Source organism: Calliphora vicina, chromosome 1, assembly GCF_958450345.1.
Source record: "Calliphora vicina chromosome 1, idCalVici1.1, whole genome shotgun sequence".
NCBI lineage: Eukaryota > Metazoa > Arthropoda > Insecta > Diptera > Calliphoridae > Calliphora > Calliphora vicina.
In genome coordinates this window covers 151,209,357-151,234,982 of record NC_088780.1, presented here as the reverse complement: position 1 = coordinate 151,234,982, position 25,626 = coordinate 151,209,357, and the positions used below count along the sequence as shown (strand labels likewise).

The window sequence follows — 25,626 nt, the reverse complement described above, 5'->3', positions numbered from 1 at the left end:
ACTTTTAAGCGTATGTACTTTAACGCTGAATGTTCAATTTACATTTAGAATAAATGTTTTTTAGTAACTATCTGTAAATTAACAACAACAATGAATTTAGATTTTATTGTTTACACTTTTTTTATATTTATAAATCTTTTTAAATAGGACATTTCGTCAGCTTAGTGGCCAAAAGAACTAAGCCAACTTTTTACAAAAATTAAGATTTCAACACATAATGATGGAATAAGTAAAAATAAATATAATAGGCTAGCAAAAGAGCTAAGTCTTTTTCTTTAAATTAAGCTCTAGTAAAAATTTCAGATTTTTCCTGTTATTGAAATTAAAATAATGACAAATTATATAAGAGTCCAAAAAAAAAATCTTAAACAACGTTGCTAATTAAGAGCTTTTTAATTAATCAATTTAATTCAAAGATAATAGTGTTACATACAGTCCTTACATTACCAATCTTAATACAAAAGTGGGGAAAGCTACGTTTTGGTATTCAAAAGCTGATGGAGCTGAAAAACTTGTTGTTGCACAGAGCATACTATAACAAAGTAATGTAGCAGAAGTGGTGTAAGTTTAATATACCACTAAATAAATAGTTTGAGGTTACACCAGTTTTGCACTGATAGCCTCAAATAAGTTTCCAATTTCAATTCATTTTCAAATTGAAAATGCGGGAATTTTTCAAATGTTTAGATTTTATTTTGAAAAATTTGGACAATATAAATTTCTTCAAAGTATTGGCTATTGTTAGCTATGACCTTTTCCCATCTTTCTGGTAACATACGGATTCCGAGTCAAAAGAACTGTCATTTGAGGCCAAGAACGAATCAAGCCAATATCGGATGCTCTGTTCCAAAGTGAAGCGTATCCCAGAGAGATCGTTCTGCTCTCTCTGGCATACTATAAAGTCAGCGAGGCAAAAGTTACCAACCACTTCATTCTTAATAGTTTTTAACTGATATTGAATAGTCTGGCCGCATATTCTGGGTGTTTTTCGGCCAATGATCGCTCACAAACGAATCAGTTGCATTCGGTACAAGTTCCCTGTGATGATCTGGCCATATTTCAGCAGCTCATAATAGATATGACAATGTTTGTCCCACCAAATACAGAGCATTACCTTAGGGCCATTACCTTTGGCTTTGGTGTCGATAGCATTTCAGACATACAAAATCGTCTTTCAAGGTCTCTCTCTCTCAGCTTCAATTTGTATGGTACTCAATTTCACTGCTTTTAGATGAATCCAGCTGATTGCAACTCAATCAAATTGCAGATTGAATAGCTCCCAATGATTGTGCAAGCTTTTGTTGAGTTTTACAACAATCTCCATGGAGTAATGCCTCAAATTCTTGGTCTTCTAACATTTTTGTCTGGCAGGGCGATCTTTGTCTTACGTTATTTTAGCTGGAACTTTATAACTCAAAATTTCTATTGATATAGTTCAATAGTTTCACAAATAATTATGTATTAAAAACTCAACTGTTGCAGTTACCTTGCAACATACCTTGCTTCATTACTAAACTATTTCTCTTAAATGTAATTCCCTGTTAGCATGGTAATTAAAATTGTTTCTTTTTCTCAAATAAAACTCAATTTTAATTCCTTATGCTAACATTAAATCCCTGGTTAACTTACTCAAGTTTATGGGAATCGGGTTTATTTTTAGTTTTTTTGTATATTGCTCAACACAAATCAATCTGTTAAATTTTATTTATAATAAAAAATAACACCACAATATTTCGACGCCATCGCTGACAATAGTAACACAAAACATTAAACCAAAAAAAAACAAAAAAACAACACTAAACAATGCAACAAAAACTAAACCATCTTAAACGTCATTTAAGTAATTTTTTTTTCTAAAAACAAACGCGATAGTTTAAACCTGATACAACAAACTCGCCAAAAGAAGCAAAAAAAAACTAAATAAATAAATAAAAAATAGCAACAAAATAGTATTTTCAATTAAGCTTTTCAACACGCTTAGACACGGTTTTACAGACAGCTTTTCTTAAAGCCAAGGAGACCATAACAGCAACAGCAACAAGTTTAACAAAAGGAAGAAATCAGCCAAAGAAGACGAAGACGATCCACTAAATATGTAAAAAAAACAAAAACTAAACTAAAAGAAACTGTTGTAGTTGATGTTGTGGTTTGTGTAGCATTGTTTCTTTGTGAAGGATGTTATGCAAATTTTGTTGTTTTTGTTGCATTCATTCGATTCTTAAGGAACATGAGGAAGAATTTAAACCTCTATTCATGGCTGTGGCATTTTGGGAGGTTTTTTTTTATTCTATAACAAACAAAAACTATTCTAAATAAGAAATGTAACGTGTTGTTTTTTTTACTATTTCTTTTGGTTTTGTTTTATTCTTTATGTTTGAGTTTTAGTTTGGTTTATTTTCGGTATCGGTATTTTCGAAGTTTTGTTTAAGTAATTTGATTAAAACTTAAACAAACAAAAACCAAAAAAAAATTTCTTCTACAAGCATCACGAAGATGTAGTCTTAAAAAGTTGGCTAAGAACAAACAAAAAAAAATAGAAAAACTAGGAACTAGTGAACTTAAAAACTCCGACGTAGACATTTGTTAAATGTTTTTGGTTTTTTTACTACTACAGTTCTTTTTTTACACAACAAAGCATACAAAAACATGTCTGTTTTCAGTTTTCCGTATTTTTTTTTTGTTCGTCTAAAGTTCTTTTCAAAAGGAGTGTATAATGTTCTACATGTCACTGTTGCATGTTTGACATGGGGCGGTATACGTAATTAACCAAGCGAATCAATTCCCTTTAAACCGATCCTGGTTTCTTTGTTTTTGTGTTAATAAACCAACATTCCCATTTACACTAACATACCCAACATACTATTGTACTAAATAGTCTATGTCTGTCTGTATATATTGTAGAATTTTGTTAACTTTACATATTTATAAATAAATAAAGCCGCAAAAACTATTAAACCAAAAAAAAGTTTTCCTAACAAATGGTGTTGAAGTCATATAAATGATGGTGCAAATGATGAAATGAACTTAGGGTTAGCTAAACCATACCCAGCAACATCTTCAATTTTCCTCTTTTAGTTAGTCCGTTGCTTTAAAACTAAAACTAAAACCAGTAACAAAAAATGTCACATCATTTGCTGCTTTTCAAATATCTACAAATAAGTTTTTTTTTATTTAAATTCATGTATTTTCCTTTAAGTGACTAATGAGCCAACAAAATGACAAATTTTCGCCCTTAAAAAAAAATTGTATGTATTTTTTTTGTAAGTACGAGTAGTTTTTTCATCTGTTAATGTCTGTTTTGGTGTCTTAAAGTTGAAGTTTTAAGTTCTTTGAGAATCATGTTTGTTTTTCCAGTGATACCAACCAAAAATTAGACACGTTTTTTTCAATTTTTTTTCGTTCGTTTGCTGTTAAGCAAAACATTATTGTTGTAACAGAAGTTTGAAGTTCCCAAAAAATCTACAAAAAAAAAAAACTTACAACTTTTTATTTACTCGTTTATGTTCGTTAAGAATCTTGTTTAACAGTTTTGCTTTATGCAAATTGATTTTTTTTTAGTTAGTTTGGTCTCTGTTTAAATAAATATATTTTTTGCCGTTTTGTTGTATAATTTTCTAAACAAAATGTGTCACTTGTTAAACAATTTTCCAAAACGTTTTTGTTTCTTCATAGATTTTACTTGAATTTTTTTTTAATACAGGATTTTTCCCGATTTCCACAATTGCAACTCAATTTTTTTGTTTGTCTTATTTTGGTTTGTTTTCTCAATCTTTGTTGTTAAGGCTGTTGTTTTTATTGTGTGGCAGTTGTCACATTGCCATCATTAATGTCAGTTTAACAAACACGACTATTTTCTAGAAGTTGCTTAAGTAACAAATTCAGAGTCATTGGTAACCAACAAAAATCGTACCCGCACATTTTTGCTTTTTGTTCAGTTTTCTTTTCAGTCAATTGTGTGTGTTTTTTTATTTTTTTTGCCCAGAAATTCTTTTTGTTAATTAAATTAAACAATCTGCAACTAGCCAGTGAGGTTTTTGCTTTTGAATTTATAAAATTTTATTTGAAATAAGAAATAATTGGTATTTTGTAACGGAATTTTTTTGGGAAAAATTAAGTGGCATATGTAAGTTAGATTTTGAAATTAAGAGCGCCTTAATTTAGTGTAAATAAGTCAAGAAAATAAGTAAAGATTTAAAGAGTTTATAAAAATAACATATGTCGAAGATCTCAGCCAAGGTATCGGGATGGTTTAATATATAAGATTTTAGAGACAGTTCAACTTGCTTTTACACTTGAAACTCAAATACCCTTTACAGCCACAAGCTAAGCCATAGTTAGAAAATTTTAAACAGTTTTCGTTAAAAAATTTAAATTTTTTCGAAGATGTCTAAAATTTTGGTCTATAAATTGTTTGCCACTTAATCGATTTTGCTGATCAGCAGTTAAGCAAGACAGTAACTGTCACTAATGTCTGATGACTTGGCTGACTTCAATTTATATATTTTGGGTCATTTGACAATTTGAGAAGACAATTGGCTACTTTATATATCCGAGGTAATCTAACGTGAAGTCAATTATCACTTTAGTGTTTCTAAGTAACCTAGAGTGTAGTCACTTTAAGCATTGAGTTTGTACTGCACTTTTGAAAGTTGGTTTTTTATCCACCAGAAGTAATCTATTGATCAAGAAACCACTCAGACAGCTAGTAAGGTAATCGGTATGCGAATCCAATGATTCTCCTAGAGCTGCAGGGCAGTTGATTGCCAGTAATTGTCACTAATGTCTGATAACATGGCTGACTCCAATTTATATATTTTGGGTCATTTTATATTCTTTGTAGTGCAGAGAGAAAAGAATTGGCTACTTTTAGCCCAGAACATACCTTAGTTTTAATATATTCATTAGTATCGATTCATTCTGCATTATTTGAGAATTGTATATCGTTGGCTTAGTGTGAAAATGTTGTAACTCCACTTTTTATAAATTATTCAGTTTAATTACAATGTTCCTTTTGAGGACAATTTCTGAAAGACAGTATCAAAAAGGACATAACGCACCTCCTTTAAATTGCCAACGCACCTCCTTTAAACTGTTTACAGATTTCATAATTATTCGAAGATTTTCTGTTTTTCCTGTAAGATACTAAAACATTATAATACTAAGACAATTCAAGACAATAATTCTTTGATATTGTATTTCTGATATTTCACCAACTTTTTGAGTAAATCGGCACAGGAAAGAACTTTCATTGGCTGGGTTGTTTAATATTTATTAAATTATACCCTTAACCTTCGTGAGGGTATATATAAGTTTGTCATTCCGTTTGTAATTTCTACATTTTTCATTTCCGACCCTATAAAGTATATATATATTCTGGATCCTTATAGATAGCGGAGTCGATTCAGCCATGTCCGTCTGTCTGTTGAAATCAACTTTCCGAAGCCCCCAAATAACTTACATACACGATTCATACATCAATATCTCCGGAATTCTTCCGGTTCGGTTGCTATTTGAAATCTAGAAAATCGGTCCACAAATGGCTGAGATATAAGGACCTACTTTTTGATCTATATCTGGATTACTAAGTGATTAATATGGATATCTAATGATAGATATTTCAAAGATCTTTGCAATGACGTTTATAAGACCACAGTAAGTTGGACCTACAAAGGGTCAAAATCGGAAAAAATATTTTTTAACCCGAATTTTTTTTTTCAACAAATGTTTTTTTCGCTAAATATAAAAAAAATAAAAAGCAAAATAATTTTTTTTTAAATTTAAAAATTAAAAAAAAACAATTTGAAAAAATTTTGGAAAATTTTTGTAAAAAAAGTTTTGTTTACCTAAAAATATTTAAAATTTTTATTTTGAAGTACAATTTGGTGAAGGGTATATAAGATTCGGCACAGCCTAATATAGCTCTCTTACTTGTTTTAAACTAATTTTAAAATTTTCTTAAAAATGTAAAGTTCTAAAGTATTTTGAACAAATATTTTAAAATGTTCTTAGAATACATTACATTTTATTAAAAAAGAGAATATAAGTACATATTAAAAATAATTGATTTTATTCATAAAAATAAAAAGTTTATAAAACAACATTTTCGTTCAAAATTTGATAAATTTTAAATGCTATTTTGAATAAATTTAAAACATAGGATAGAACTAGAGGCTCTGAGAGTAAAACTAATTAGTCTCTCCCAAAATTTAATGGCTGACACAACAACAAAATACATTGATTTTTATGTATTTTTTTGTTGCAAGACTTCGGTTTTTGACAACAAACTTATGTATTTTGTCTCTATGTAACGAAGTCTTGCAACAACAAACTTCCGTTTTTGACAACAATCTTATGAGTTTTGTCTCTCAGTAATGCTTCTATGTATATTTTATTCTATGAGGAGGAATGTATAGATTTAATGTTTTATAGAGAGCCTTAGTAATTTTAAAAACTTTAGAATTTTTATTTCAGTTTAACAAAAATTCTCTACATTCTTTAAAGAATTTTGTAATAAATCTTTAAGCTCTTCATACATATTAAAATAAAACAAAAATATAACTAAAGTACAGACATATTTAAAGTAATATAAAAACGTTAACACGGTATTAAAAGAGTTTTATAACAATATTTAAAATCAAAAGGCTTAAAACACAAACCTGCCATTCTGTCTGTCTTTCTGACTGTCTAAAATGCTTCTTTTCAGATGCATTGTTTTTTTTTTTTTCTTAATGTGGTTGTAACAAGTAGTAATTTTTTCGCTTAATACTTACTATGTTAAATGTTCAGTTTATTTAACATTTTTCATCTTCAGAAAAAAATGTATGTAAGTATATAAAAATTGTCGACTTTTGACATCAAGAGTCTTGACATTACACGACAGGTTCTCATACTTACTGCAATAAATACCAACACCGCAGAATTATAATAAACACATGTTAAAACGACTATAAGTATTGTTTTCTTTTTTAAAGAATTCTTTTTGAAAAGTCGAAAAAAAAACGATGATATCTTGTGATGAAAATATTTAATCAGATCACTTAAAACCAATTAAAAAACTTAATATGCTTGGTTAGTTTAAAAGTTATAAAACGTTTTTTTTAAGAAAAAAAAACTGCACAAGAATTAAATTTAAAAGAAAAATTCACGCAAAAAAACTGAAACGAAACGAGACAAAAAACAGAATTAAACTTCCGCATGAACACAGCAGGCATGAAACCAAAATCTTTGCTTGTAATAAATCTTAAAGTTAGTGAAGGCTTTAAGATGGAAACTCAACAATAACAAGAAGAAAAAAAATTAAATAAAAATCCTACAACTACTGGTTGGTTTAGTTAAGCATTGCCTGGTCATATCTTTTAAGGAATACCGATGGCAAACAGTAGATAAATAACTTATTTTCGGAGGTCAACCTACCAAAAGTAATACTAATATAAAAAGATTGGCTGAAACGTTGTTGTATTCACAAGAAAGTACGAGTATTATATCAATGAAATTTACTGCCTGTAAATATACAAAAACGCAATGTGTAAATTTGTAAGGAATCGCTTGGTAACAAGTTATAAACTAAACGTGGCATTTTGGGAGTTTTTGCTGCTTAATTTAGTTGCACGTAAAGATTAATTAATTTTCAACTCATTTAACAAAATGTTAAGCAAAAGAAACGAGAACTTTGCTGCTTCATAAGATTAAATAGCTTAAAACGAAAGCTTACTAGCAAATAAAAAAAAAACAAGAACTCAAAATATGTAAGAAAAAAATAATAAAATTGATCAGATTTGTATGCTGTTTAAATTCAACACAGCAGGTTGTAAGCACGCATGCACGCACTCAAAAACTTATTTGAAATTAATCTGAAAATCCTTATAATCAACATACTACATATTCCTGGCGTAATCTTAATTGAGTATTTAAAATATGGTTACCAAAAAAGAACTAACAAAAAAACAAATAAGACAGATATCGAAAATAAGGGGTGCATTTATTTTTAGAAAGTTGTTAGTTATAATTTATCAATTCAAATTTAGTTTTTGCAATTAATAAATGAGCAAATATTTTATGTGAAGGGTAGTTGGAAGACAAATGTCTTTAAAAGAAAATAACTCTCCGAATTTCCCAGACTTAATTACAATTAATACTCTTAATTGAGTATTTAAAAAATATCATTTGTGGTCATCAGCGCAAAAGTGGTGTAACCCAAAATTTTTTTGTTTGCTTTTCTGGTGTTACATATAGTCCTTACATTACCGACTATTAATACAAAAGTGGGGTAAGCTACTTTTTGGTATTCAAAAGCAGATGGAGCTGAAAAAAATCGTTTTGCTCAGAGCATAATATAACAAAGTAATTTAGCAAATGTGGTGTAAGTTGAATACACCACTTTTTCATGGATAGCCTCGGCTATCAATTAATATTCAGTTTGTCATAAGCGTTGGAAGGCACAAAGCTTTAAAAGATAATAACTTTTAATTTTCCAGAATTTGTTCATTTCCAGGAATTACTGGGTAGATTTGAATACAAAATTAAGATAAAATCTAAAAATTATAAGTCAAAGTATTCCAGATTTGAGAAGACCGACTAAAAAAAATCTGAAAAACACGTGTTTCGAAACAGAACATTTGCAAATCGAATTGGCCTATTAGAAAGGTTATTTTCCTGTTTCAAATAAAAATGTTTCTGACACACAAAGAAATTAGTTATGGTTGTAAAAGTCGAATTTATTAACCCATTTGGATTACAATGAGACTGTCTAACCATTCCGGTTACATAGAGTCAGTTACTTAACTGGCTACTTGATCAGCTAAATAACTAGTTATTTTAACATTTACGGTAGCTAATTGATATCAAATACTGTGTTTAATAATAACCGATTGCCTGTAAATAAACCATTCATACGACAACTTTCCAATAGATTACTTCTGGTGGTAAAATAACTACTTTCTACAGTGCAGTACAAAATATACGTTTAAAGTGACTACAATCTAGGTTACTTAGAGACACTAAAGTGACAATTGAATTCACTCTATGTTGCATGGGATGGCTGTATACTTAAGCAAAAAGAATTTAAACTCTAAGGGCCATTATTACAACTTGCCTTTATAGTTAACTTTAAGCAATAGAAAATGGTACCCTTAAAGTTAACTTTATCTATAACGGCAAGTTGTAATAATGGCCCTAAGAGAATTATTTCAACACAATTTGTATAAAAACAGTTTGTGTGAATTAATCACAAAAATATCATAAATAAACGTTAAAAGTGACTACACTCTAGATTACTTAGAGACACTTAAGTGACAATTGCCTTCTAGCTAGGTTATCAGGAATGTATAAAGTAACTAATTGACTTCTCTCTGCACTACTAGGAGCACTTAAGTGTCAAATGACCCAAAACATCTAAATTGGAGTCAGCCAAGATATCAAACATTAGTGACAATGCTTATAAGGGATGCATTGACTACTTGCTTAACTCAAATATTACACTTGGTTGAAACATTTTAGTTGTTTATCTCTTAAAAATATTGGTATCCATATAAAATTCCACAGAAATAAGTATCATATATAAATAAATCATACAACCTAATTTTATGACGATCGGTCGGTCCATAATTCGTCATAACTCCCATATAAGGTCCACTATTGAAATTTTTAAAAGAAAATTTTATCTCTGGGAAAACCAAGGACTTTTCATATAAACTTAAAATGAGGGAGATTAAACAAAAATATCAACCATTAACATAACAAAAAACAAAAACTTATAAACCAAAATCATGTTTTAACAGTTATTTTAACACAAAATAAGTGGTAATTTCCAGCATTTTAGTTTGGGGATAGAGTATCCAAAACCGAAATCCGGTCAACCGGATTTTCATCTTTGTTTTGGTTTTTTGACAAACCGATTTTTGTAAGACGGTTTACCGGTTTTAATGAAATATATTTTCTAATGCTCAATCAAACATATTTATGCAAAACTTTGATACCATTTTTAAAAATATTGATTTATTTATTTATAAAATAATAACATAAAGATAGAGCTTTAAAAATTCAAAAATGTTAAATTTCCGAAGATTTAGTACACAATTCTTAACACATTTCCTATTAGCGTCCACAAATAAAAATAAATTTAAGGAGACCCTTTTCATATTAAATAAAAATTTAATATAAACCGGTTTTTTTGAAGACAAAACCCGAAACCGGTTTTTTTAAAAGACAATAATCAAAATAGGTTTTTTCAAAAACACACTATTTCGGTAAAACCGGAAACCGGTTTTTTGGACACTCTATTTGGGGACCAGTTATATTCAGTTTCTTTAAATAACCTAAAAATAAAAACATTAAATTACTCAACTAAAATTTGTCTTAAACAATTTAAAATTTATATTCGTTACTTTTTATTAATTTTAGCTGTCGTCCTGGCTGGCAGGGACCCCTATGCAATGAATGTGTGGTTTATCCTGGCTGCAAACATGGCTCCTGCTACGGTGAAGCCTGGAAGTGTAAATGTGATACCAATTGGGGTGGCATATTATGTGATCAAGGTAAGTTTATGAACTTTAAAATAACATACCAACTATTTTTTTTTGTCTAAAATCCAACTTAAAATGTTGCTCACATAATTCACATTACAATATTTATTGTTATACTTTGATTTAAATTCTTTTTGCTATACATATGTACTATGTATTTTCTTATACTTATATGTTTTTCTTTTTTCTTTTTTTTTTTTTGCTTTAGATTTAAATTACTGTGGCACTCATGAACCCTGCAAACATGGCGGTACTTGTGAGAATACCGCACCTGATAAATTTCGCTGCACTTGCGCTGAGGGCTTATCTGGTGAGCGCTGTGAAATCATAGAACATCCATGTGCTACACAACCATGTAAAAATGGTGGCTCATGCACGGTTAAGGTAAGTTTTAAATAATACTTATTGTATATTATTAAGGTTTATATTTTTATTTAGGTTTTTATTTTATTTTAAACAACACTATCATATATCATATCACAGACACATATGAGTTTTAGATTGTATTTATGAGCATTCTTAGTTGCATATACGAGTATCATTACATTTATGTGCAGATAAAAGGGTTTATTTAAATGGAGTCTAAAAATATGCAAATTTGCAAATATGTACTCTGCTTGCTGTTTTGTATGCTTTGCTATAGGAAAGAAGATTGAATTGAGCATGTCATAGGCCACAAAGTTAAACGTGATTGAAAATTATTGTAAATATTTTCTGCCAGCCAATTTGTTATGGAATTTATTTTTGGTTTTTCTTTTTTTGCAGTTCTGTAATCTTTATTCAGAGGGTTTTAAAAAAAAATATGAACAAATTTATAGGGGAAAATGTAAATTTCACACTGTCTCAAGGTTGTAAGTTAAAAATTTGTTTTCAAAACAAGATGGATTTCAGTAATAATTGATTTTTGTATTATGTAAATATGGCAGACTAAAAAAGTTTTTAAAAAATACTGATAGTTTTTTGAAGTTTTAAAGTTAATGACTTGTAATTCCATTTCCAAAGTATAATTACATTTACAATGATCATTTAGCTCATTATTTAAATACGGTGATGTGATTGGAGTCAACTACTTACCACTACTTGAATACTGATATCATTAATGTTCGTATTTCTAAAATTATTTATGCCATTATTCTGAAAGAAAATTCAGCTTGAATTTTTTGTACAGTATTCCATGATCTTTTGTTGATTCTCTTTTAATAGCTCTCTTAATTGTTTGTATTTAGCTTCGGTCACTTTCGTGTTGTGTACATGTAAACAGGCGATCTTCGATCTTGATAACTTGGGTTCTATAGTTGAAAAAGAAACATGACTTTTCGATTTTAAATAGTCATTTCAACTTTTATACGAGTACATTTTCCAATAGTCTACTTTTCGACTTTTGCTATTGTTATTATGAAAAGTTGATTTCGACTTTTTTTCAGTCTAAAGTCGATTGTTCTAACTATTGCACAATCAATTTATAAAGTCATAACTACGTGCGCTCAAATTTTATCGAATAGAAGACGTTTTCCAGTTAGTCAACTTTTTTGGAATTACATAATCGATTATTTGACTCTTTCCAACCAAAATGTCGATATCGAATTTTAAACTATTTACAGCATAAAATCGATTTATTGAACAATCGAAAAATTGCATGATTTATAGAACCCTAAAGTTATGATCAGTAAAATCGAAAAATTGAGTCAGGTTTAGTCATGATACTTAGAGGTGTAGGTAGGTTTCGTATTTCGGGAAATCTATAGCGAATTATAAGACTTCATCAGCAAATCATCAATGAAATAAAACTTCTTATCTAGCAAAAATAGTGTTACTCAAAGTAGATGCTTAAAGGAATGCTGTAGAAGAAGCTGTAACATTTTAATAAAAACGCAATTGAAGTTTTTCCAAACATTTAATCGGAAAAAATATTGAACCATTTACTGCAGCGTATTTGGAAGACATGATAGAAGTAACGTTTTCAAAATGAAAATCATTAAAGTCTCTGTTACTTTACTACCTATTTGCCACATTAATGTAAGCATTTACAGTAAGTAGCTATAATCGCATCCGAGTGAACATTATTTATTGCTGGGATGTTAGTTGAAATCACGCTTACATGGAAAGTATGATATTGTAATAAACCATAATGTTTTTCATTCCTCTAAGCAGTTTGGTATTGAAAATCAGTAAAAACGGTTCAGTAGCAGAGAAGTTATAAACCAAAATGTGAGACAACCTCAAAAATATGATTTTTACACTAATAGTTTTAAAATTAACCACAATTAATGCATAAGATAATATTACAGCAGAGGATAAATGGTATTTAAGATTCAGAATCTAAATTATTTAAAAAAAATGGCAAATGTGTACAAAACATTTTCAAATTTTTTTTCCAAATTTTTTTATTTTTATATTCCATAATTTGTTTTGAAATTTTAAAAATCGCTTTTATCGCCGCTGTTTCTGAAACAACTTAGCCAATGCCTTAATATACACCAATTAAATTATGTCGCTCTGTAATTCATGTAAACCTTTTGATGGAAGACAGTTCGACAAAACCAAATGATTTATGTAATTCTGAAATAATTCTTAATAACTAATTAACTTGATAATTAAAATAACAAGTTGAATGATCACTATATTTATAAACCTATGATCTAATTGAATTCATTTCAACTATTCTCAGCATTTACTCTTTGCGGTTTAGTGGTCACTTTACTAACCACCTTTCCTATAGTCTTTAAAACAAGGTTTATTGGCATCTAATGTCATTTTGCTAAACAATTATATTTTTTGAAATCATCGTTTGGTTAGATAAATATATTAATTTGAAAATATTTTAAAAATCAGTCTTTTTAAGAGACTTTCACGTATTCATTAAAAAAGTGTTTATTGTTCATCGAATTATGTGTTACTTTGCTATTTCGTTTGTTTGGTAAGAAAATTTAGTCAAAAAATAATAACCGCCACGGTAGTTAGTAAACTAACCACCTTTCTCCACAAAAAATACTTGGAATGGGGTGGTTATTTTATGTTTTGATTTATTTTTTCATACTTTTTATAATAAACTTACCTTGATTAAAGTAAAAATGCAATTGTTTTGATTTAAACTTATACACAAAAAGTGTGGCTAAAAGAGTTAAAGGTTTATGAACGAAAAACATTCAATGTTGAACCACTCAGCGTATGATTAATATTAATTATTTTAATATTAATTTATTTTCCTTATATTCTAATAAAGGAAGTCAATTTGATTGCTTAAGAATAGACAAAGCCCATAATTTCCCATAATTAAATTACATTATTTAACGAAACTAATATAAATTTGCTTTATTCTTTTAAAACTATATTGTTCAGTATAATGAAAAATGTCTATAAACATAATTTCATAATCATAATTTAGTTTTAATCCTGCAAATTATAACCATAACCATGTAATGGTGAAAAACAGAAAACAAATTAAAATCTAAATATACTTTAACAGCACTTAAACTGCCATAACCATACATATTGACTTCCCTCCTGTACCACAGATAAACAATTATGATCATACAAATATACTTATAATAGATATGGGGCTATAGGTAATATGTGTTTTATAGCTCACTATAATATAATATTTATTAATATTAATAATAAGAAAAACAAAAACATTGTGTATTCATAATGCATACAAAGAAGTACAAATCTTTATTACAATTTTATTATTAATTTAATGCCTCAACCGTGCAACAAAACTGTATGGCAAAGAAATGAAGGAAAAGAAAGAAGAAAAAAAACAAAATCATCCGCTTAAATATGAGTAAAAGCACACACAACTTAACTATTCAAAATTTGGACTGGCCTGTCTGTCTGTCTTTGGGACTAACCGAAGTTTATAATAATGCATGTGTTACCATGAGTGAGTGCTTCCACGCTGTTTATTACAATTTTCATTTTGTTTAAAATACTGATATTAACATCTTTTCTGACTGTGGCTTTGAAATGCAACTAAATAAATGAATAAATGTATGATGATCGTAAGCACATACGATGGGTTTTGTGGCCACTTCTTTCTTTATTTTCCTTTAAAATATTTTGTTCATGCTAAGTTTCCTTTTTTCTGTTTCTGTTTTTTTTTTTGCAGGAATCAAAAATACCAAATATAACTGCCTTGCCAATGTATCGTAAAATGCGTGGCATGAGTTCGTCGATGGGGAAACCAGTTAGTAGACATAATTTACCGCTGCTAGAATTGGGTTTAGGATCATCATCGTCATCATCATCTTCCATCTTAGCTGCTTTAACGTCATCATTAAACAACAGTAATAATACAGCAAGTGGACGCAGCACCGGCAGCAGCAGCATTATTAGTAATACAAACTATAACCACCAACAAATTCCACCAGTCTCGGAATTCACTTGTGCCTGTGTACCCGGTTGGACAGGTCCAACATGTGAAATAAGTAAGTTGAATTTATATTTTTTTTATTTATTTATTTTATTTAGTTTTTTTGTTTGATGTTTGAATTTTTTTTTTGTGTTTTGGATTTAGATTTGATTTACAGTGATTCAAATGTTAAAATTTCATTCTCAATTTAAATTAAATAGATTTAGAAATATAAGATAAATAGATAAAATTCACAAAATATTTTTAAATATACTCCCAATCAGTTCATAAATTGCTAAGTTATGAGGAAAAATTCTCTTGTTCACCCATTATTATTTATATATGGGGGATTTCATGTCAAGTGTAGCAATTTTTGAAATTTGAAATCGACGTCAACCGATCGGGATGAAATTTGCACAGTTAGTCCTTTTGAATATTAATTTAGACACAATTTTCAACAAGTTCGGTCGAGAAATCTTTAATTTGAGGTTGTCAAATTTTGACATTTTGGCCAAGCAGGTGTTTTTTCTCATCCATGTAACTTATTACCTATTGTTCTTAGCAAAATGTGTCCCAAATTGCATAAATAGCTAGTTATTCAATCTTTCCAAAAAAAAATTAAAAAATAAAAAATTTAAATTTTTTTTTTTAGAAATCAAAAATTTATTGACTTTTTTTTTAAAATGGTCCCATTTTTTTCCTCAAAAGTAAGCTTAAATATTTTCATTGAAGATATTTATCTTTCCGGATCCATTATTTCAACTAGTCACCATATAAATGTTTCCAAAATGAAAATGACAAAAATCTTCCCTACTGTACTATTTAATTGCTATATTTCAGTAGCTCTTTTTGCTATATTTGAGTAGCTATCCAACAATACACTGTTTTTTTACTGGAATTGTATGTATTCCAATCATACGCAATTTAAGAAATTTATTGAATTCGAGTGATGATGGATTATATAAAAGGTCAAGTCTAAAAACAGAAATTTTATTGAATGTATGACTTAAAAATGCGGACTTTTTTTTAAATTTTTAGCTTTTGTACAATATAAATTGATTCATAGTATCGGTCATTGTTAGCTATGACCTTTTCCCATCTTTCTGGCAACATATGAATTCCGAGCCAAAAGCACTGCTCATCTTTTGAGGCCAAGAATGAATCAAGCCAATATCGGATACTCTGGTCCAAAGTGAAGCGTATCCCAGAGAGAGCGTTTTGCATCGATCGAAACAAATAGTAGTCTGATGGGGCAAGGTCTGGACTATAAAGCGGGTGAGGCAAAACTTCCCAACCACTTCATTCTAAATAGTTTTTAACTCTTTGCGGTTAAGTGGTCACTTTACTAACCACCTTTTCTATAGTCTTTAAAACATAGTTTATTGGAAGGTATTGACATTTTTCTAAACAATTATATTTTTTGAAGTCATGTTTATGTTTTTTTGCAAAACTTTGCCGTTAATTTGAAAATATTGTTAAAATCAGTTTTTTAAGAGACTTTCTCGCATTCAATAAAAAAAGCACAGAGTGTTTATTGTTCATCGAATTCAGTGTTACTTTGCTATTTCGTTCGTTTGGTCAGAAAATTTAGTCAAAAATATTCGATTTCCAAAAAATTTATGTGAGACGTAAATTTTTATCATAATTATTTTTAATGCCAACCTTCAGGGTGGTTAGTAAACTAACCACTTCCAATAAAATCCACAAAAACCTTTGAAATGGCGTGGATTTTTTACGGTTTCATATCTGTCTGAATATTCTGGGCATTTTTGGGCCAATGCTCTCTTCAAACGAATCAGTTGCGTTCGGTACAGGTTCCCTGTGATGGTCTGGTCAGATTTCAGCAGCTCATAATATATAGGACCCTTTTGCCGACACTAAATGCAGAGAATTATCTTAGCACCATGGATATTTGGCTTTGGTGTCGATTCATCTGGTTGTTCGGCCACATGGAACCATTTTTCATCGCTAGAAATGATTCGCTGCAAAAATGATTTTATTTTATAGCGTTCAAGCATCATTATAGACATTCAAAATCGTATTTCAGCTTCAATTCTGATGGTACCCAATTTCCCAGCTTTTGGATGAATCCTGCTGCTTCCAGACGTTTTGAAGTTACTGATTGGCCGTGTCAAAATCACCATTTCTGAAACACAGAAACCGATGGAACACATTCACCATAAGCATTGGTGAACAATCGATGTGCATCAGCAGCATTTTTTCCTGCATAGGACGCTTCTTTAATCAATAGCTTTGAGAACATTTTTTTTACTTCAATCCCACTGTTTAAGTAGTGCCTACATACGAGTACATGTGCATTCACTTGATTTGATTTAAAAAATTGTAAATATTGTACTCATACTTATAGTTTGTTTTCTACAAACCGTTTGTTATGAATTCTTTTTAAACTAAATTGCATTTGATTTTGTTAAAATTATACAATTTAGTTAAAAGCATTTATTAGGATTTCTGTGTTACTATCACTCTAGTATAAGAAAAAAAAGTAGAAAAAATATTAAAAAATCTACTACATATTGAATTAAATATAAATTCGAATATAAATAAGTGTTTTTTTTTCTACAACATTGCGTGAATTTCATTAAGAGTTAAACAAAATCAAATACGAGTATGCAGGTTGTACTTGCGAATTAAAACATTTAAAATAAATTAAAACAAAAATTTATTATGAATCTAATTTACTGTCTTCGTTTTTTATTTTTTTGGTTTACAAATACATAAACTAACACTCTAATTTAGTTAACGTGTTGTGTTGTTCATATTTTTAACATTTTTGTTTTTGGTGTGTGGTAATTATGCAAACCAAAAAATCTTAATACAAAGCTGTTGTTTGCCATCTAATAATTTTATGGTTTTTTTGAATTCTTGAATTTGAGTTTATTGCATGCGAATATTTTTGTTTGAAAAAAAAAACATTTTATTACTCAACATAGTTTTGGTGAACATGCAATACTATGTATTTTTGTTTGGTGTAAATATGAATTTGTGAATTTGTATTTTGGAATTATATTAAAAGAGAACAACTGCAGCAAGTGGTAATAAAATATTTATTAAATTGTTTTGATGCAAACATTTTTCTTATTTTTTTTTTGTTTATTTACAATCAAATTCAATACTTAGGAAACAAACTTGATTGTTGTATATACAATATATTTTTCAAGTTGTTTAGTAAGTAACCTGATTAGTTTTTGATACGTAAAATTAAGTAGAACAAATTTGAAATATTTTTTAATAAAGAAAATATAGGTGTGGGGTATTTCTGATGAACACAGCAAACAAAATAATAATTTTACACTTGGCTTTAACTAAGATTTATATGGTTTTGATTGGTATGCAAAATGCTGTTAGGACAATTATTTTTAGTGGGAATATTTTATTTCAAACGACAAGGTCGACAAAGTAATCTGGAGCATATGGTTTTTAAATAAAATTCAAAAAAAAAACTATTAAAAAATAAATAGAAAATTTTGATGGATCTAAATATTAAGTTAGTTCCAATTAAAACTAGAATTATACAAATAAAATTCATGTTAACAACTGAATATTTGCTCGGCACCTATCCGAGTCCCATAGGGCCAAAGATTGTCAACTCAGCGACAGCTTTATAAACCGAAAGTTTTTCCCCAGGGATGAACGTTCGATGACAATAGACCTGTTACAACAACAACATAATTCCTTGTATACTATAAACGCATCCATATTTACATTACAACAACAAGCTAAGCATTAACAAGAAGTTTTGAACATTTTTCGAGATTGTCTCATATTTTAGTTCATAACTTTTATTGTAGTAAACCAATTGTACTGATTTTCAATAGCAAACAGCCTAGGGCAATGACAAACATTCCGGGGGAAGCTCATTAAGTTTGGTTTTGTATTTTAGATTGTAGCGTGTTTTACACACACAGAAGGCGGATATAGCTAAATTGACATAGAGTTTTATAAGATTCAAGAAGTATGTATTACATAGTTTGTGGAATCTTAGATGTACAATAACATAATTGTTTTCACGACAATTAGATCTTGGCTCCGGAACTACATGAGTCTTATTCGACCAAATATTGTCAACAAAGCGACAGCTGTATCAACCGGAAGTTTTTCCCTAGGAAAGAAATTTCGAAGACATTAGACTTGTTACAACAACAACAAAATTCAATGTACACATTAAACTCATCCATATTTACATTACAACAACAACCTAAGCATTAATAATAACTTTTGAAAATTTTAATTAAAAACATTAAATTTTTCGAGATCGTCTCATATTTTGGTTCATAACTTTTATTGTAGTAAATCAATTGTGCTGATTTTCAATACCAAACAACCTAAGACAATGATAAATATTCTGGGGGAAGTTCATTAAGTTTGGTTTTGTATTTTAGATTGGAGCGTGGTTTACACATACAGAAAATCGGATATAGCTAAATTGACATAGAGTTTTATAAGATTCAAGAAGTATGTATTACATAGTTTTTGGAATCTTAGATTTACAATAACATAATTGTTTCCATGTCAATTTAATCTTGGCTCCGGAACTACACGAGTCTTACTCAACCAAATATTGTCAACTAAGCAACAGCTATATCAACCGAAAGTTTTTTCCCAGGTAAAGAACACTCGACCTCAGCAGATCTGTTACAACCACAAACTCATACGAATACACCTAAAACTCATACATATTCACACTACCACAATCAGCTTAGCGTTAGTAACAATGTTTAAAATTTTCTTTAAAAATCTAAAATTTTTTGAGGTTATCTAAAATTTTGGTTTATAACTTTTATTCTAGTAATCCAATTTAATTGATTTTCAATACCGAACTGCCTAAGACAATGATAAATATTATACATGTAGCTTATTAGGGTTGTTTTTGTTTTTTGTATGGCAGCGTGTTTTACACACACAGGCAGGAGGACATATTGTAGCTAAATCTTCAAATGAAGAAGTGTATGTAGCATACATTGTGGAATGATTGATGTAAATCCTGGCTTAAATAGTTGATAAAAATTCTTTGTTTCTTACGTTTTTTTTATTTTATCACATGATATTTAAATAAAACCTCGTTTCTCAAGAAAATCAAAAATATTTGTTTCAGAAAATCAAAACAAATTATTTTTATCCCAATTTTCCGGCAGTTTCATTCCCTACAACTTTAAATCCAATTTTTTTTTCATTTTGTACCTTTTGTTTTCCAAAAAAAAAAAAAAACTTCCATTTCAATTTACCAAATTCTTTTTAACACAAAATTTCCTTATCTAAATGTGTCTTGTAAATTAAAAAACTAACACTCTTCTAAGCAAAAACTTGACTTTACACGTTCGCCAAAGTGCGTTCGTGTTTCATTTTTCTTCATAAAAAAAAACAAAACACCACAAGTTTCCAAAAAAAAAAAACTCTTTAGAATGCAAATTTCAAAGAAATTCGTTAACAACAACTAAGGAGTGAGATCGAAAAATTCTTAACATACATATATGTTTATAAAAAAGAAACCACTAAACTTACAGCTTTAATTTTTTTTTTATTTGATTGAAATTATTATTACAATTTACAAAAAAAATTATTTTTATAGTTTTAATCACTAGTGATGAAATTTTGAACCTTTTTCGGAAACCCTTCCATTAACGTTTTTATAGTGCTTTCTGTCACTTTGCTCGAACATGTAGTCCATCTCCGTTTAAAATCTACCACACTTTTGGACACCTTTTTTGTACTCTTCAATTCTCTTTTAACAAGAGCCCAATATCTCTCCACTGGCCTTAGCTCCGGGCAGTTTGGAGGATTTGCCTCTCTTGGTACAAATACCACATTATTGTTCTTGTACCACTCAAGGGGTTGTTTGCCATAGTGACAGGATGCCAAGTCAGGCCAAAAATAAGTGGACACATTATGAAGTCTTATGAATGGAAGCAGCCTTTTTTGTAAACATTCCTTGATGTAAATTTCGGTATTTATAGAGCCCGTTGTAACAAATGAGTGGCTTCTTTTGCCGCAACTGCATATTGCTTGCCATACCAAGAACTTTCTGGGAAATTTTGTCTGCTTTTGGGTCCTAAACTTTTCTTCAACATTCCCTCGAGCATCAGCAACATAAAATTTTTGACCTGGAAGTTGCGAAAAATCTGCCAGAACATACGTTTCGTCATCCATTATGCAGCAAGAATATTTTTTTATAAAACTTGACTTCAATTTCCGTGCTCTGTTTTTGGCCTCTAAATTTTTAGTAGCGTTCCTGTCAGGAACTTTTTGAGCCTTGTATGTTTTTAAACCTGCATTAGCTTTAACTTTTCGTACCAAATAGTCCGAGCACTGAGCTAACCGGGCTGCTTTCCTACCGGATGTGTTGGGAGCTCTTTTGAAAATGCGTTCTATTTTTTTGGCTTTAGAAACATCATGTGGACCATTCCTTCTACCTGAACCAGGTTTTCTATCAACTGACAAGTTCTCCCGGTACTGTTTAATAACATTGGAAACAGTTTGACGGCAGACCTTTGTATGCTTGGCCAACTTTTTGTAAGACCAAGTTGGGTTTTGTTGAAAATATTTAATAATTTCAGTACGCACTTTTTTCTGGTCACTCATTTTAATCAGATTAACAAAAAAATTAATATAATTGACATTACACATAATAACTGACATGTTTTTCAAAGGTAACTTGATCAAAAAAAAATTCAAATAATACTTGGGTTAAAAAATGTAATGAAAAACGTGTGTTAAGAATTTTTCGATCTCACTCCTTACTACTATTAAAACTTAACAGAAAACTGGTAAAAATGTTTGCAGTTGACCATACACAGCATTAAAATAGAGTCACTTATGACTAATTGCCAACTAATGCTGCACTAACTCTAGAAACCACAACAGCCTACAAAAATGTCTGCTATAGACTGTCAAACAGACAGACACTCTGTGTTAAAGTCAGTTGTTAGGAAAAAAAAAACAGAAAAATATATATAAAAAAGATAAATCTTTAACACTTGCTAAATATACTTAAGATTTTTGTCGCGTAAACAGAGTTTTTTTTTTCTTACTTTTTTGAAGTAAGTAATAAAACATACACAATATATGTTTGGTATGTGTAACAAAATGTGAAAATATAAATAAATAAAGTCTAAAAACGCAAAGTCTTTGCGTACCTGAACAGCATCTTAACTATTTTTTTTTTGGTTTTGAGTTTAAAAGCCAAAACCAAATAAGAATTACGTGTTGCTTTTCAAATTCTATTAGAGATATTGTTAATGCTAAGTACCCGCGCTGTACACTGTTTCTAGGAAAAGCTGTTAACAGTTTTGAGGAAAATTTTTTACAAATTACTTATTTCAATACAAATTGTGTAATTTTCAAATATTTGGAATAAATTATTGAATTTTTTTTTGGAAGTGAACTAAATTTCTTTTGAAAATGTGATACAGTGAATATTGTAATATATACATACGTATACTAGTTCGATAAATATCATAGAGAATGATGTAAGATTTGTGAAAATTGTAATCTTCTTGTTGTAATACAGCATTATATAATTAGCGTTAAAGTTGATTATCTCTATGAATATGTCAGCAGTTCATTCAATAAAACCGTCACCAAGAACTAATTCATGAGCTTCATTTAAAGGCATTTATTTGAATAGAATTATTTAACATTTGAATTGATTCATAATGGAGTCAATTCATACGACCTTTGGATGATTCATTATATATAAATCTAATCAAAATTAAATGAAAATATAATAACTTTATTCAATATTTTTTTATCCACCATAAAAAAAGATGGGGGCTATATTGATTTTGTCATTCCGTTTGAAATTTTTATCGGGAAATTTCGTGAATTTTCTTTTTAAAGTTGCAGTATTATTTCCTCACAAATAAAAAATATTCGTTGTGATTTCTTGTCAATCGAATGATTCAATTATATTCATAGATTTTTTCTATACTAACAATAGAATGTCTTTGACAAAGAAGATTTTCGATTTAAATAACCAAATTTTTGTCACCCCAACTAAAATTTATCAGCCATAAAAGAAAATTTCGGTCATTTAGACTAACCCATTTATTTGATTAACCGATTATCGGTTATCACAACTAAAACTGTGTGACAAAATATTTAAAACAGGAAAATAAACATTTCTAGTATATCGAGAATTATTGAGATGCTTTACATTAAAACTTCTATTTAGAATAACTAATGACAATAATAATGGTTTAAATTGGTTTATATATTGAGTGTCTGACTTAAAAATGCGGAATTTTTTCAAATTTTTAGCTTTTACTTTGAAACATTTGTACAATATAAATTTATTCAAAGTATTGGCCATTTTTAGCTATGATCTGTTCCCATATTTTTGGCAACATATTGAACTGCTCATCTTTTGAGAACAATAACGAATCAAGCCAATATCGAATACTCTGTTCCAAAGTGAAACGTATCCCAGAGAGAGCGTTCGGCATCGATCGATGCAAATAGTTAGTAGTCGGATGGGGCAAGATCTGGACTATAAAGCAGCTGAGGCAGAACTTTCCAACCTCTTAATTCTAAATACTTTTTTTGCAAATACAAGTATTGCAACTTATAGCCGAGCGTTGTCATGATGGAATATTACGGTTTCATGTCTGGTCGTTTTTCGGTCAAATCTCGCTTCAAACGAATCTGTTGCGTTCGATGTAGGTTGCCTGTGACGGTCTAGTCTGATTTCAGCAACTCATAATACATATTTATCTTAGCGCCATTGATATTTGGCTTTGGTGTTGATTCGGCTGGCTTCACGTACGATCTCTTACGCTTCGGGTTATCGTAATGGTTCCATTTTTCATCGCAAGTAAAGTTCAAGCATTATTTCGGAGATACAAAATCGTCTTTCAAGGACTCTCGGCTTCAATTGGTATGGTACCCTGCTGTTGGATGAATCCTGCGTCTCGAAAACGTTTATAAATTGCTACTAACTCAGTGTATTAATTTTTCATCGCAAGTAATGATTCGGTGCAAAAATGATTTTCTCTTATAGCGTTCAAGCATCATTTCGGACATGCGAAATCATGTTTTAAGGTCTCTCGGCTTCTATACGCATGTTACCCTACTTTTGGATGAATCCTGCTGCTAGCAAAAATTTTTAAATTACTGCTTGTTTAGCTCCCAATAATTTTGTTGAGTTTTACAACAATCTTCATGGAGTAATGCCTCCAATTCATGGTCTTCTAACTTCTCTGGCTGGCCTGATCGATCTTTGTCCTCCGTGTAAAAATCACCACTTTTGAACCAACTCTCGCACGTTGAAACTATTGGAACACATTCACTATAAGCTTCGATGCTTCAGCTGCACTTTTTTCAATTTAAAGAAGTAAAGCAAAACTTCCCGCATATGACGATTCGTTGGTACAAAATGTTACATTTTCGAAGCAAAAAAAAAATTTTTTTTTGTTTGCACTTAATGTTCACTTACTAATTAAGAATAAATAACAGATATGTTCCCTTCAAAATTATATATAAATTAGTTAACCCTCTAGTGCTTAACCCTCCGGCGGGTAAGAAGGTCCTTTTGGGGACCTTTTTCATTTTCAAACTGAAATTACTCCTAGATGGTCCATGGGAAGTATACCCACCCCCACATGTATTTCAAGGAAATTTTATCTAGAATCGTTTAAAAAAAATCAAAGCGATCCGACCAATAGTTTAGTTTCTATTGAGATTTAAATGTGTTTAGTACGGGAACTTGTGAAAAGGTACCTTGTACTGAAATTTCAACAATAGCTCATAAAAAATTAATAATGTTATATATAAAAGAAATTTTTTTTTCTAACATTCACTATACATGTATAATTAGTAAATAATAATAAATCAAAACAAAAAAATGTTAAAAAAATGCGTTTTCATATAAAATTCCCTAAAGGTCCCTGTGGACCTTGTACTTCGGACATTTGTTAGTCAACCGTCGGAGGGTTAAGCATGCCTCAAGGCACTCATCGCAAAATGGAAAATAAATAAATGAATATAACATATATTTCATTTCAAATACTTCGAAAGCTTTTTAATACAATTTAAGTACGTTTTTTAGCAACTGTTACATGAGTTTTTGAAATGAAAAATCAGTTATATTTGCATATATTGGCATTTTTGTGATGAGGGCGTTGGGAATGCTTAAGCATTAGAGGGTTAAAACAAAAACCGCTTTCAAAAGATAAATTTAATTTAACTGCATTTTATGCATTTGGATCCAGTTTCTTTATGCTGTAATAGAATTGTGTCCATTGTTTTGATTTACTTAATTTGTTGCCTTTTTTAAATTTCTCTAGAAATGGTGTACACATTACCAGAATATTTATAAACTTTTTTAAAAAAATATTAAGAAGATTTTTTTTTACTTTTTTATTTTCAAGCTTTTCAATTTACAGAAGATGTATGTTTATAGACAACAACAGCACTAAAAACCAACAAAAAAAAAAAACATAAATAAAAAACATAAAGGCTTTTAGTTAGTCCGTTGTTTTGTTGTCTGTTATGACAAATGGGATGTCTTGTCAAAAAGGTGTTAAGAGCATTTTAAATCATTTTTCAAACTACTTTTTTTCGGGACTCTGCTATTTATTAAATGATTTAACATTGCGTGTTAAAAGAATTTAAAAATTTCCTAGCTTTCATTACAACACTGTAAATACAATTTTGTAGACAAAAAATTCTCACCAACATGTTGCAAAAAAATTTAGCAACATCTTTTAAAGACCTCATTTTTTATTTATTAAATTTTTTTTT

At 29.5% G+C, this 25,626-nt stretch overlaps 1 protein-coding gene across 1 annotated transcript in view; it reads left to right on the top strand.

Moving 5' to 3' along the window:
- The window catches only part of Ser (Serrate), a 139,528-nt gene that overhangs the window by 90,090 nt on the left and 23,812 nt on the right, over positions 1 to 25,626 (top strand). Inside the window, exons 6-8 of the mRNA XM_065516162.1 lie at positions 10,399 to 10,532; positions 10,729 to 10,904; positions 14,629 to 14,947. Of these exons, the coding sequence (XP_065372234.1) occupies positions 10,399 to 10,532; positions 10,729 to 10,904; positions 14,629 to 14,947 (629 nt within the window). The remainder of the gene's footprint in view (positions 1 to 10,398; positions 10,533 to 10,728; positions 10,905 to 14,628; positions 14,948 to 25,626) is intronic.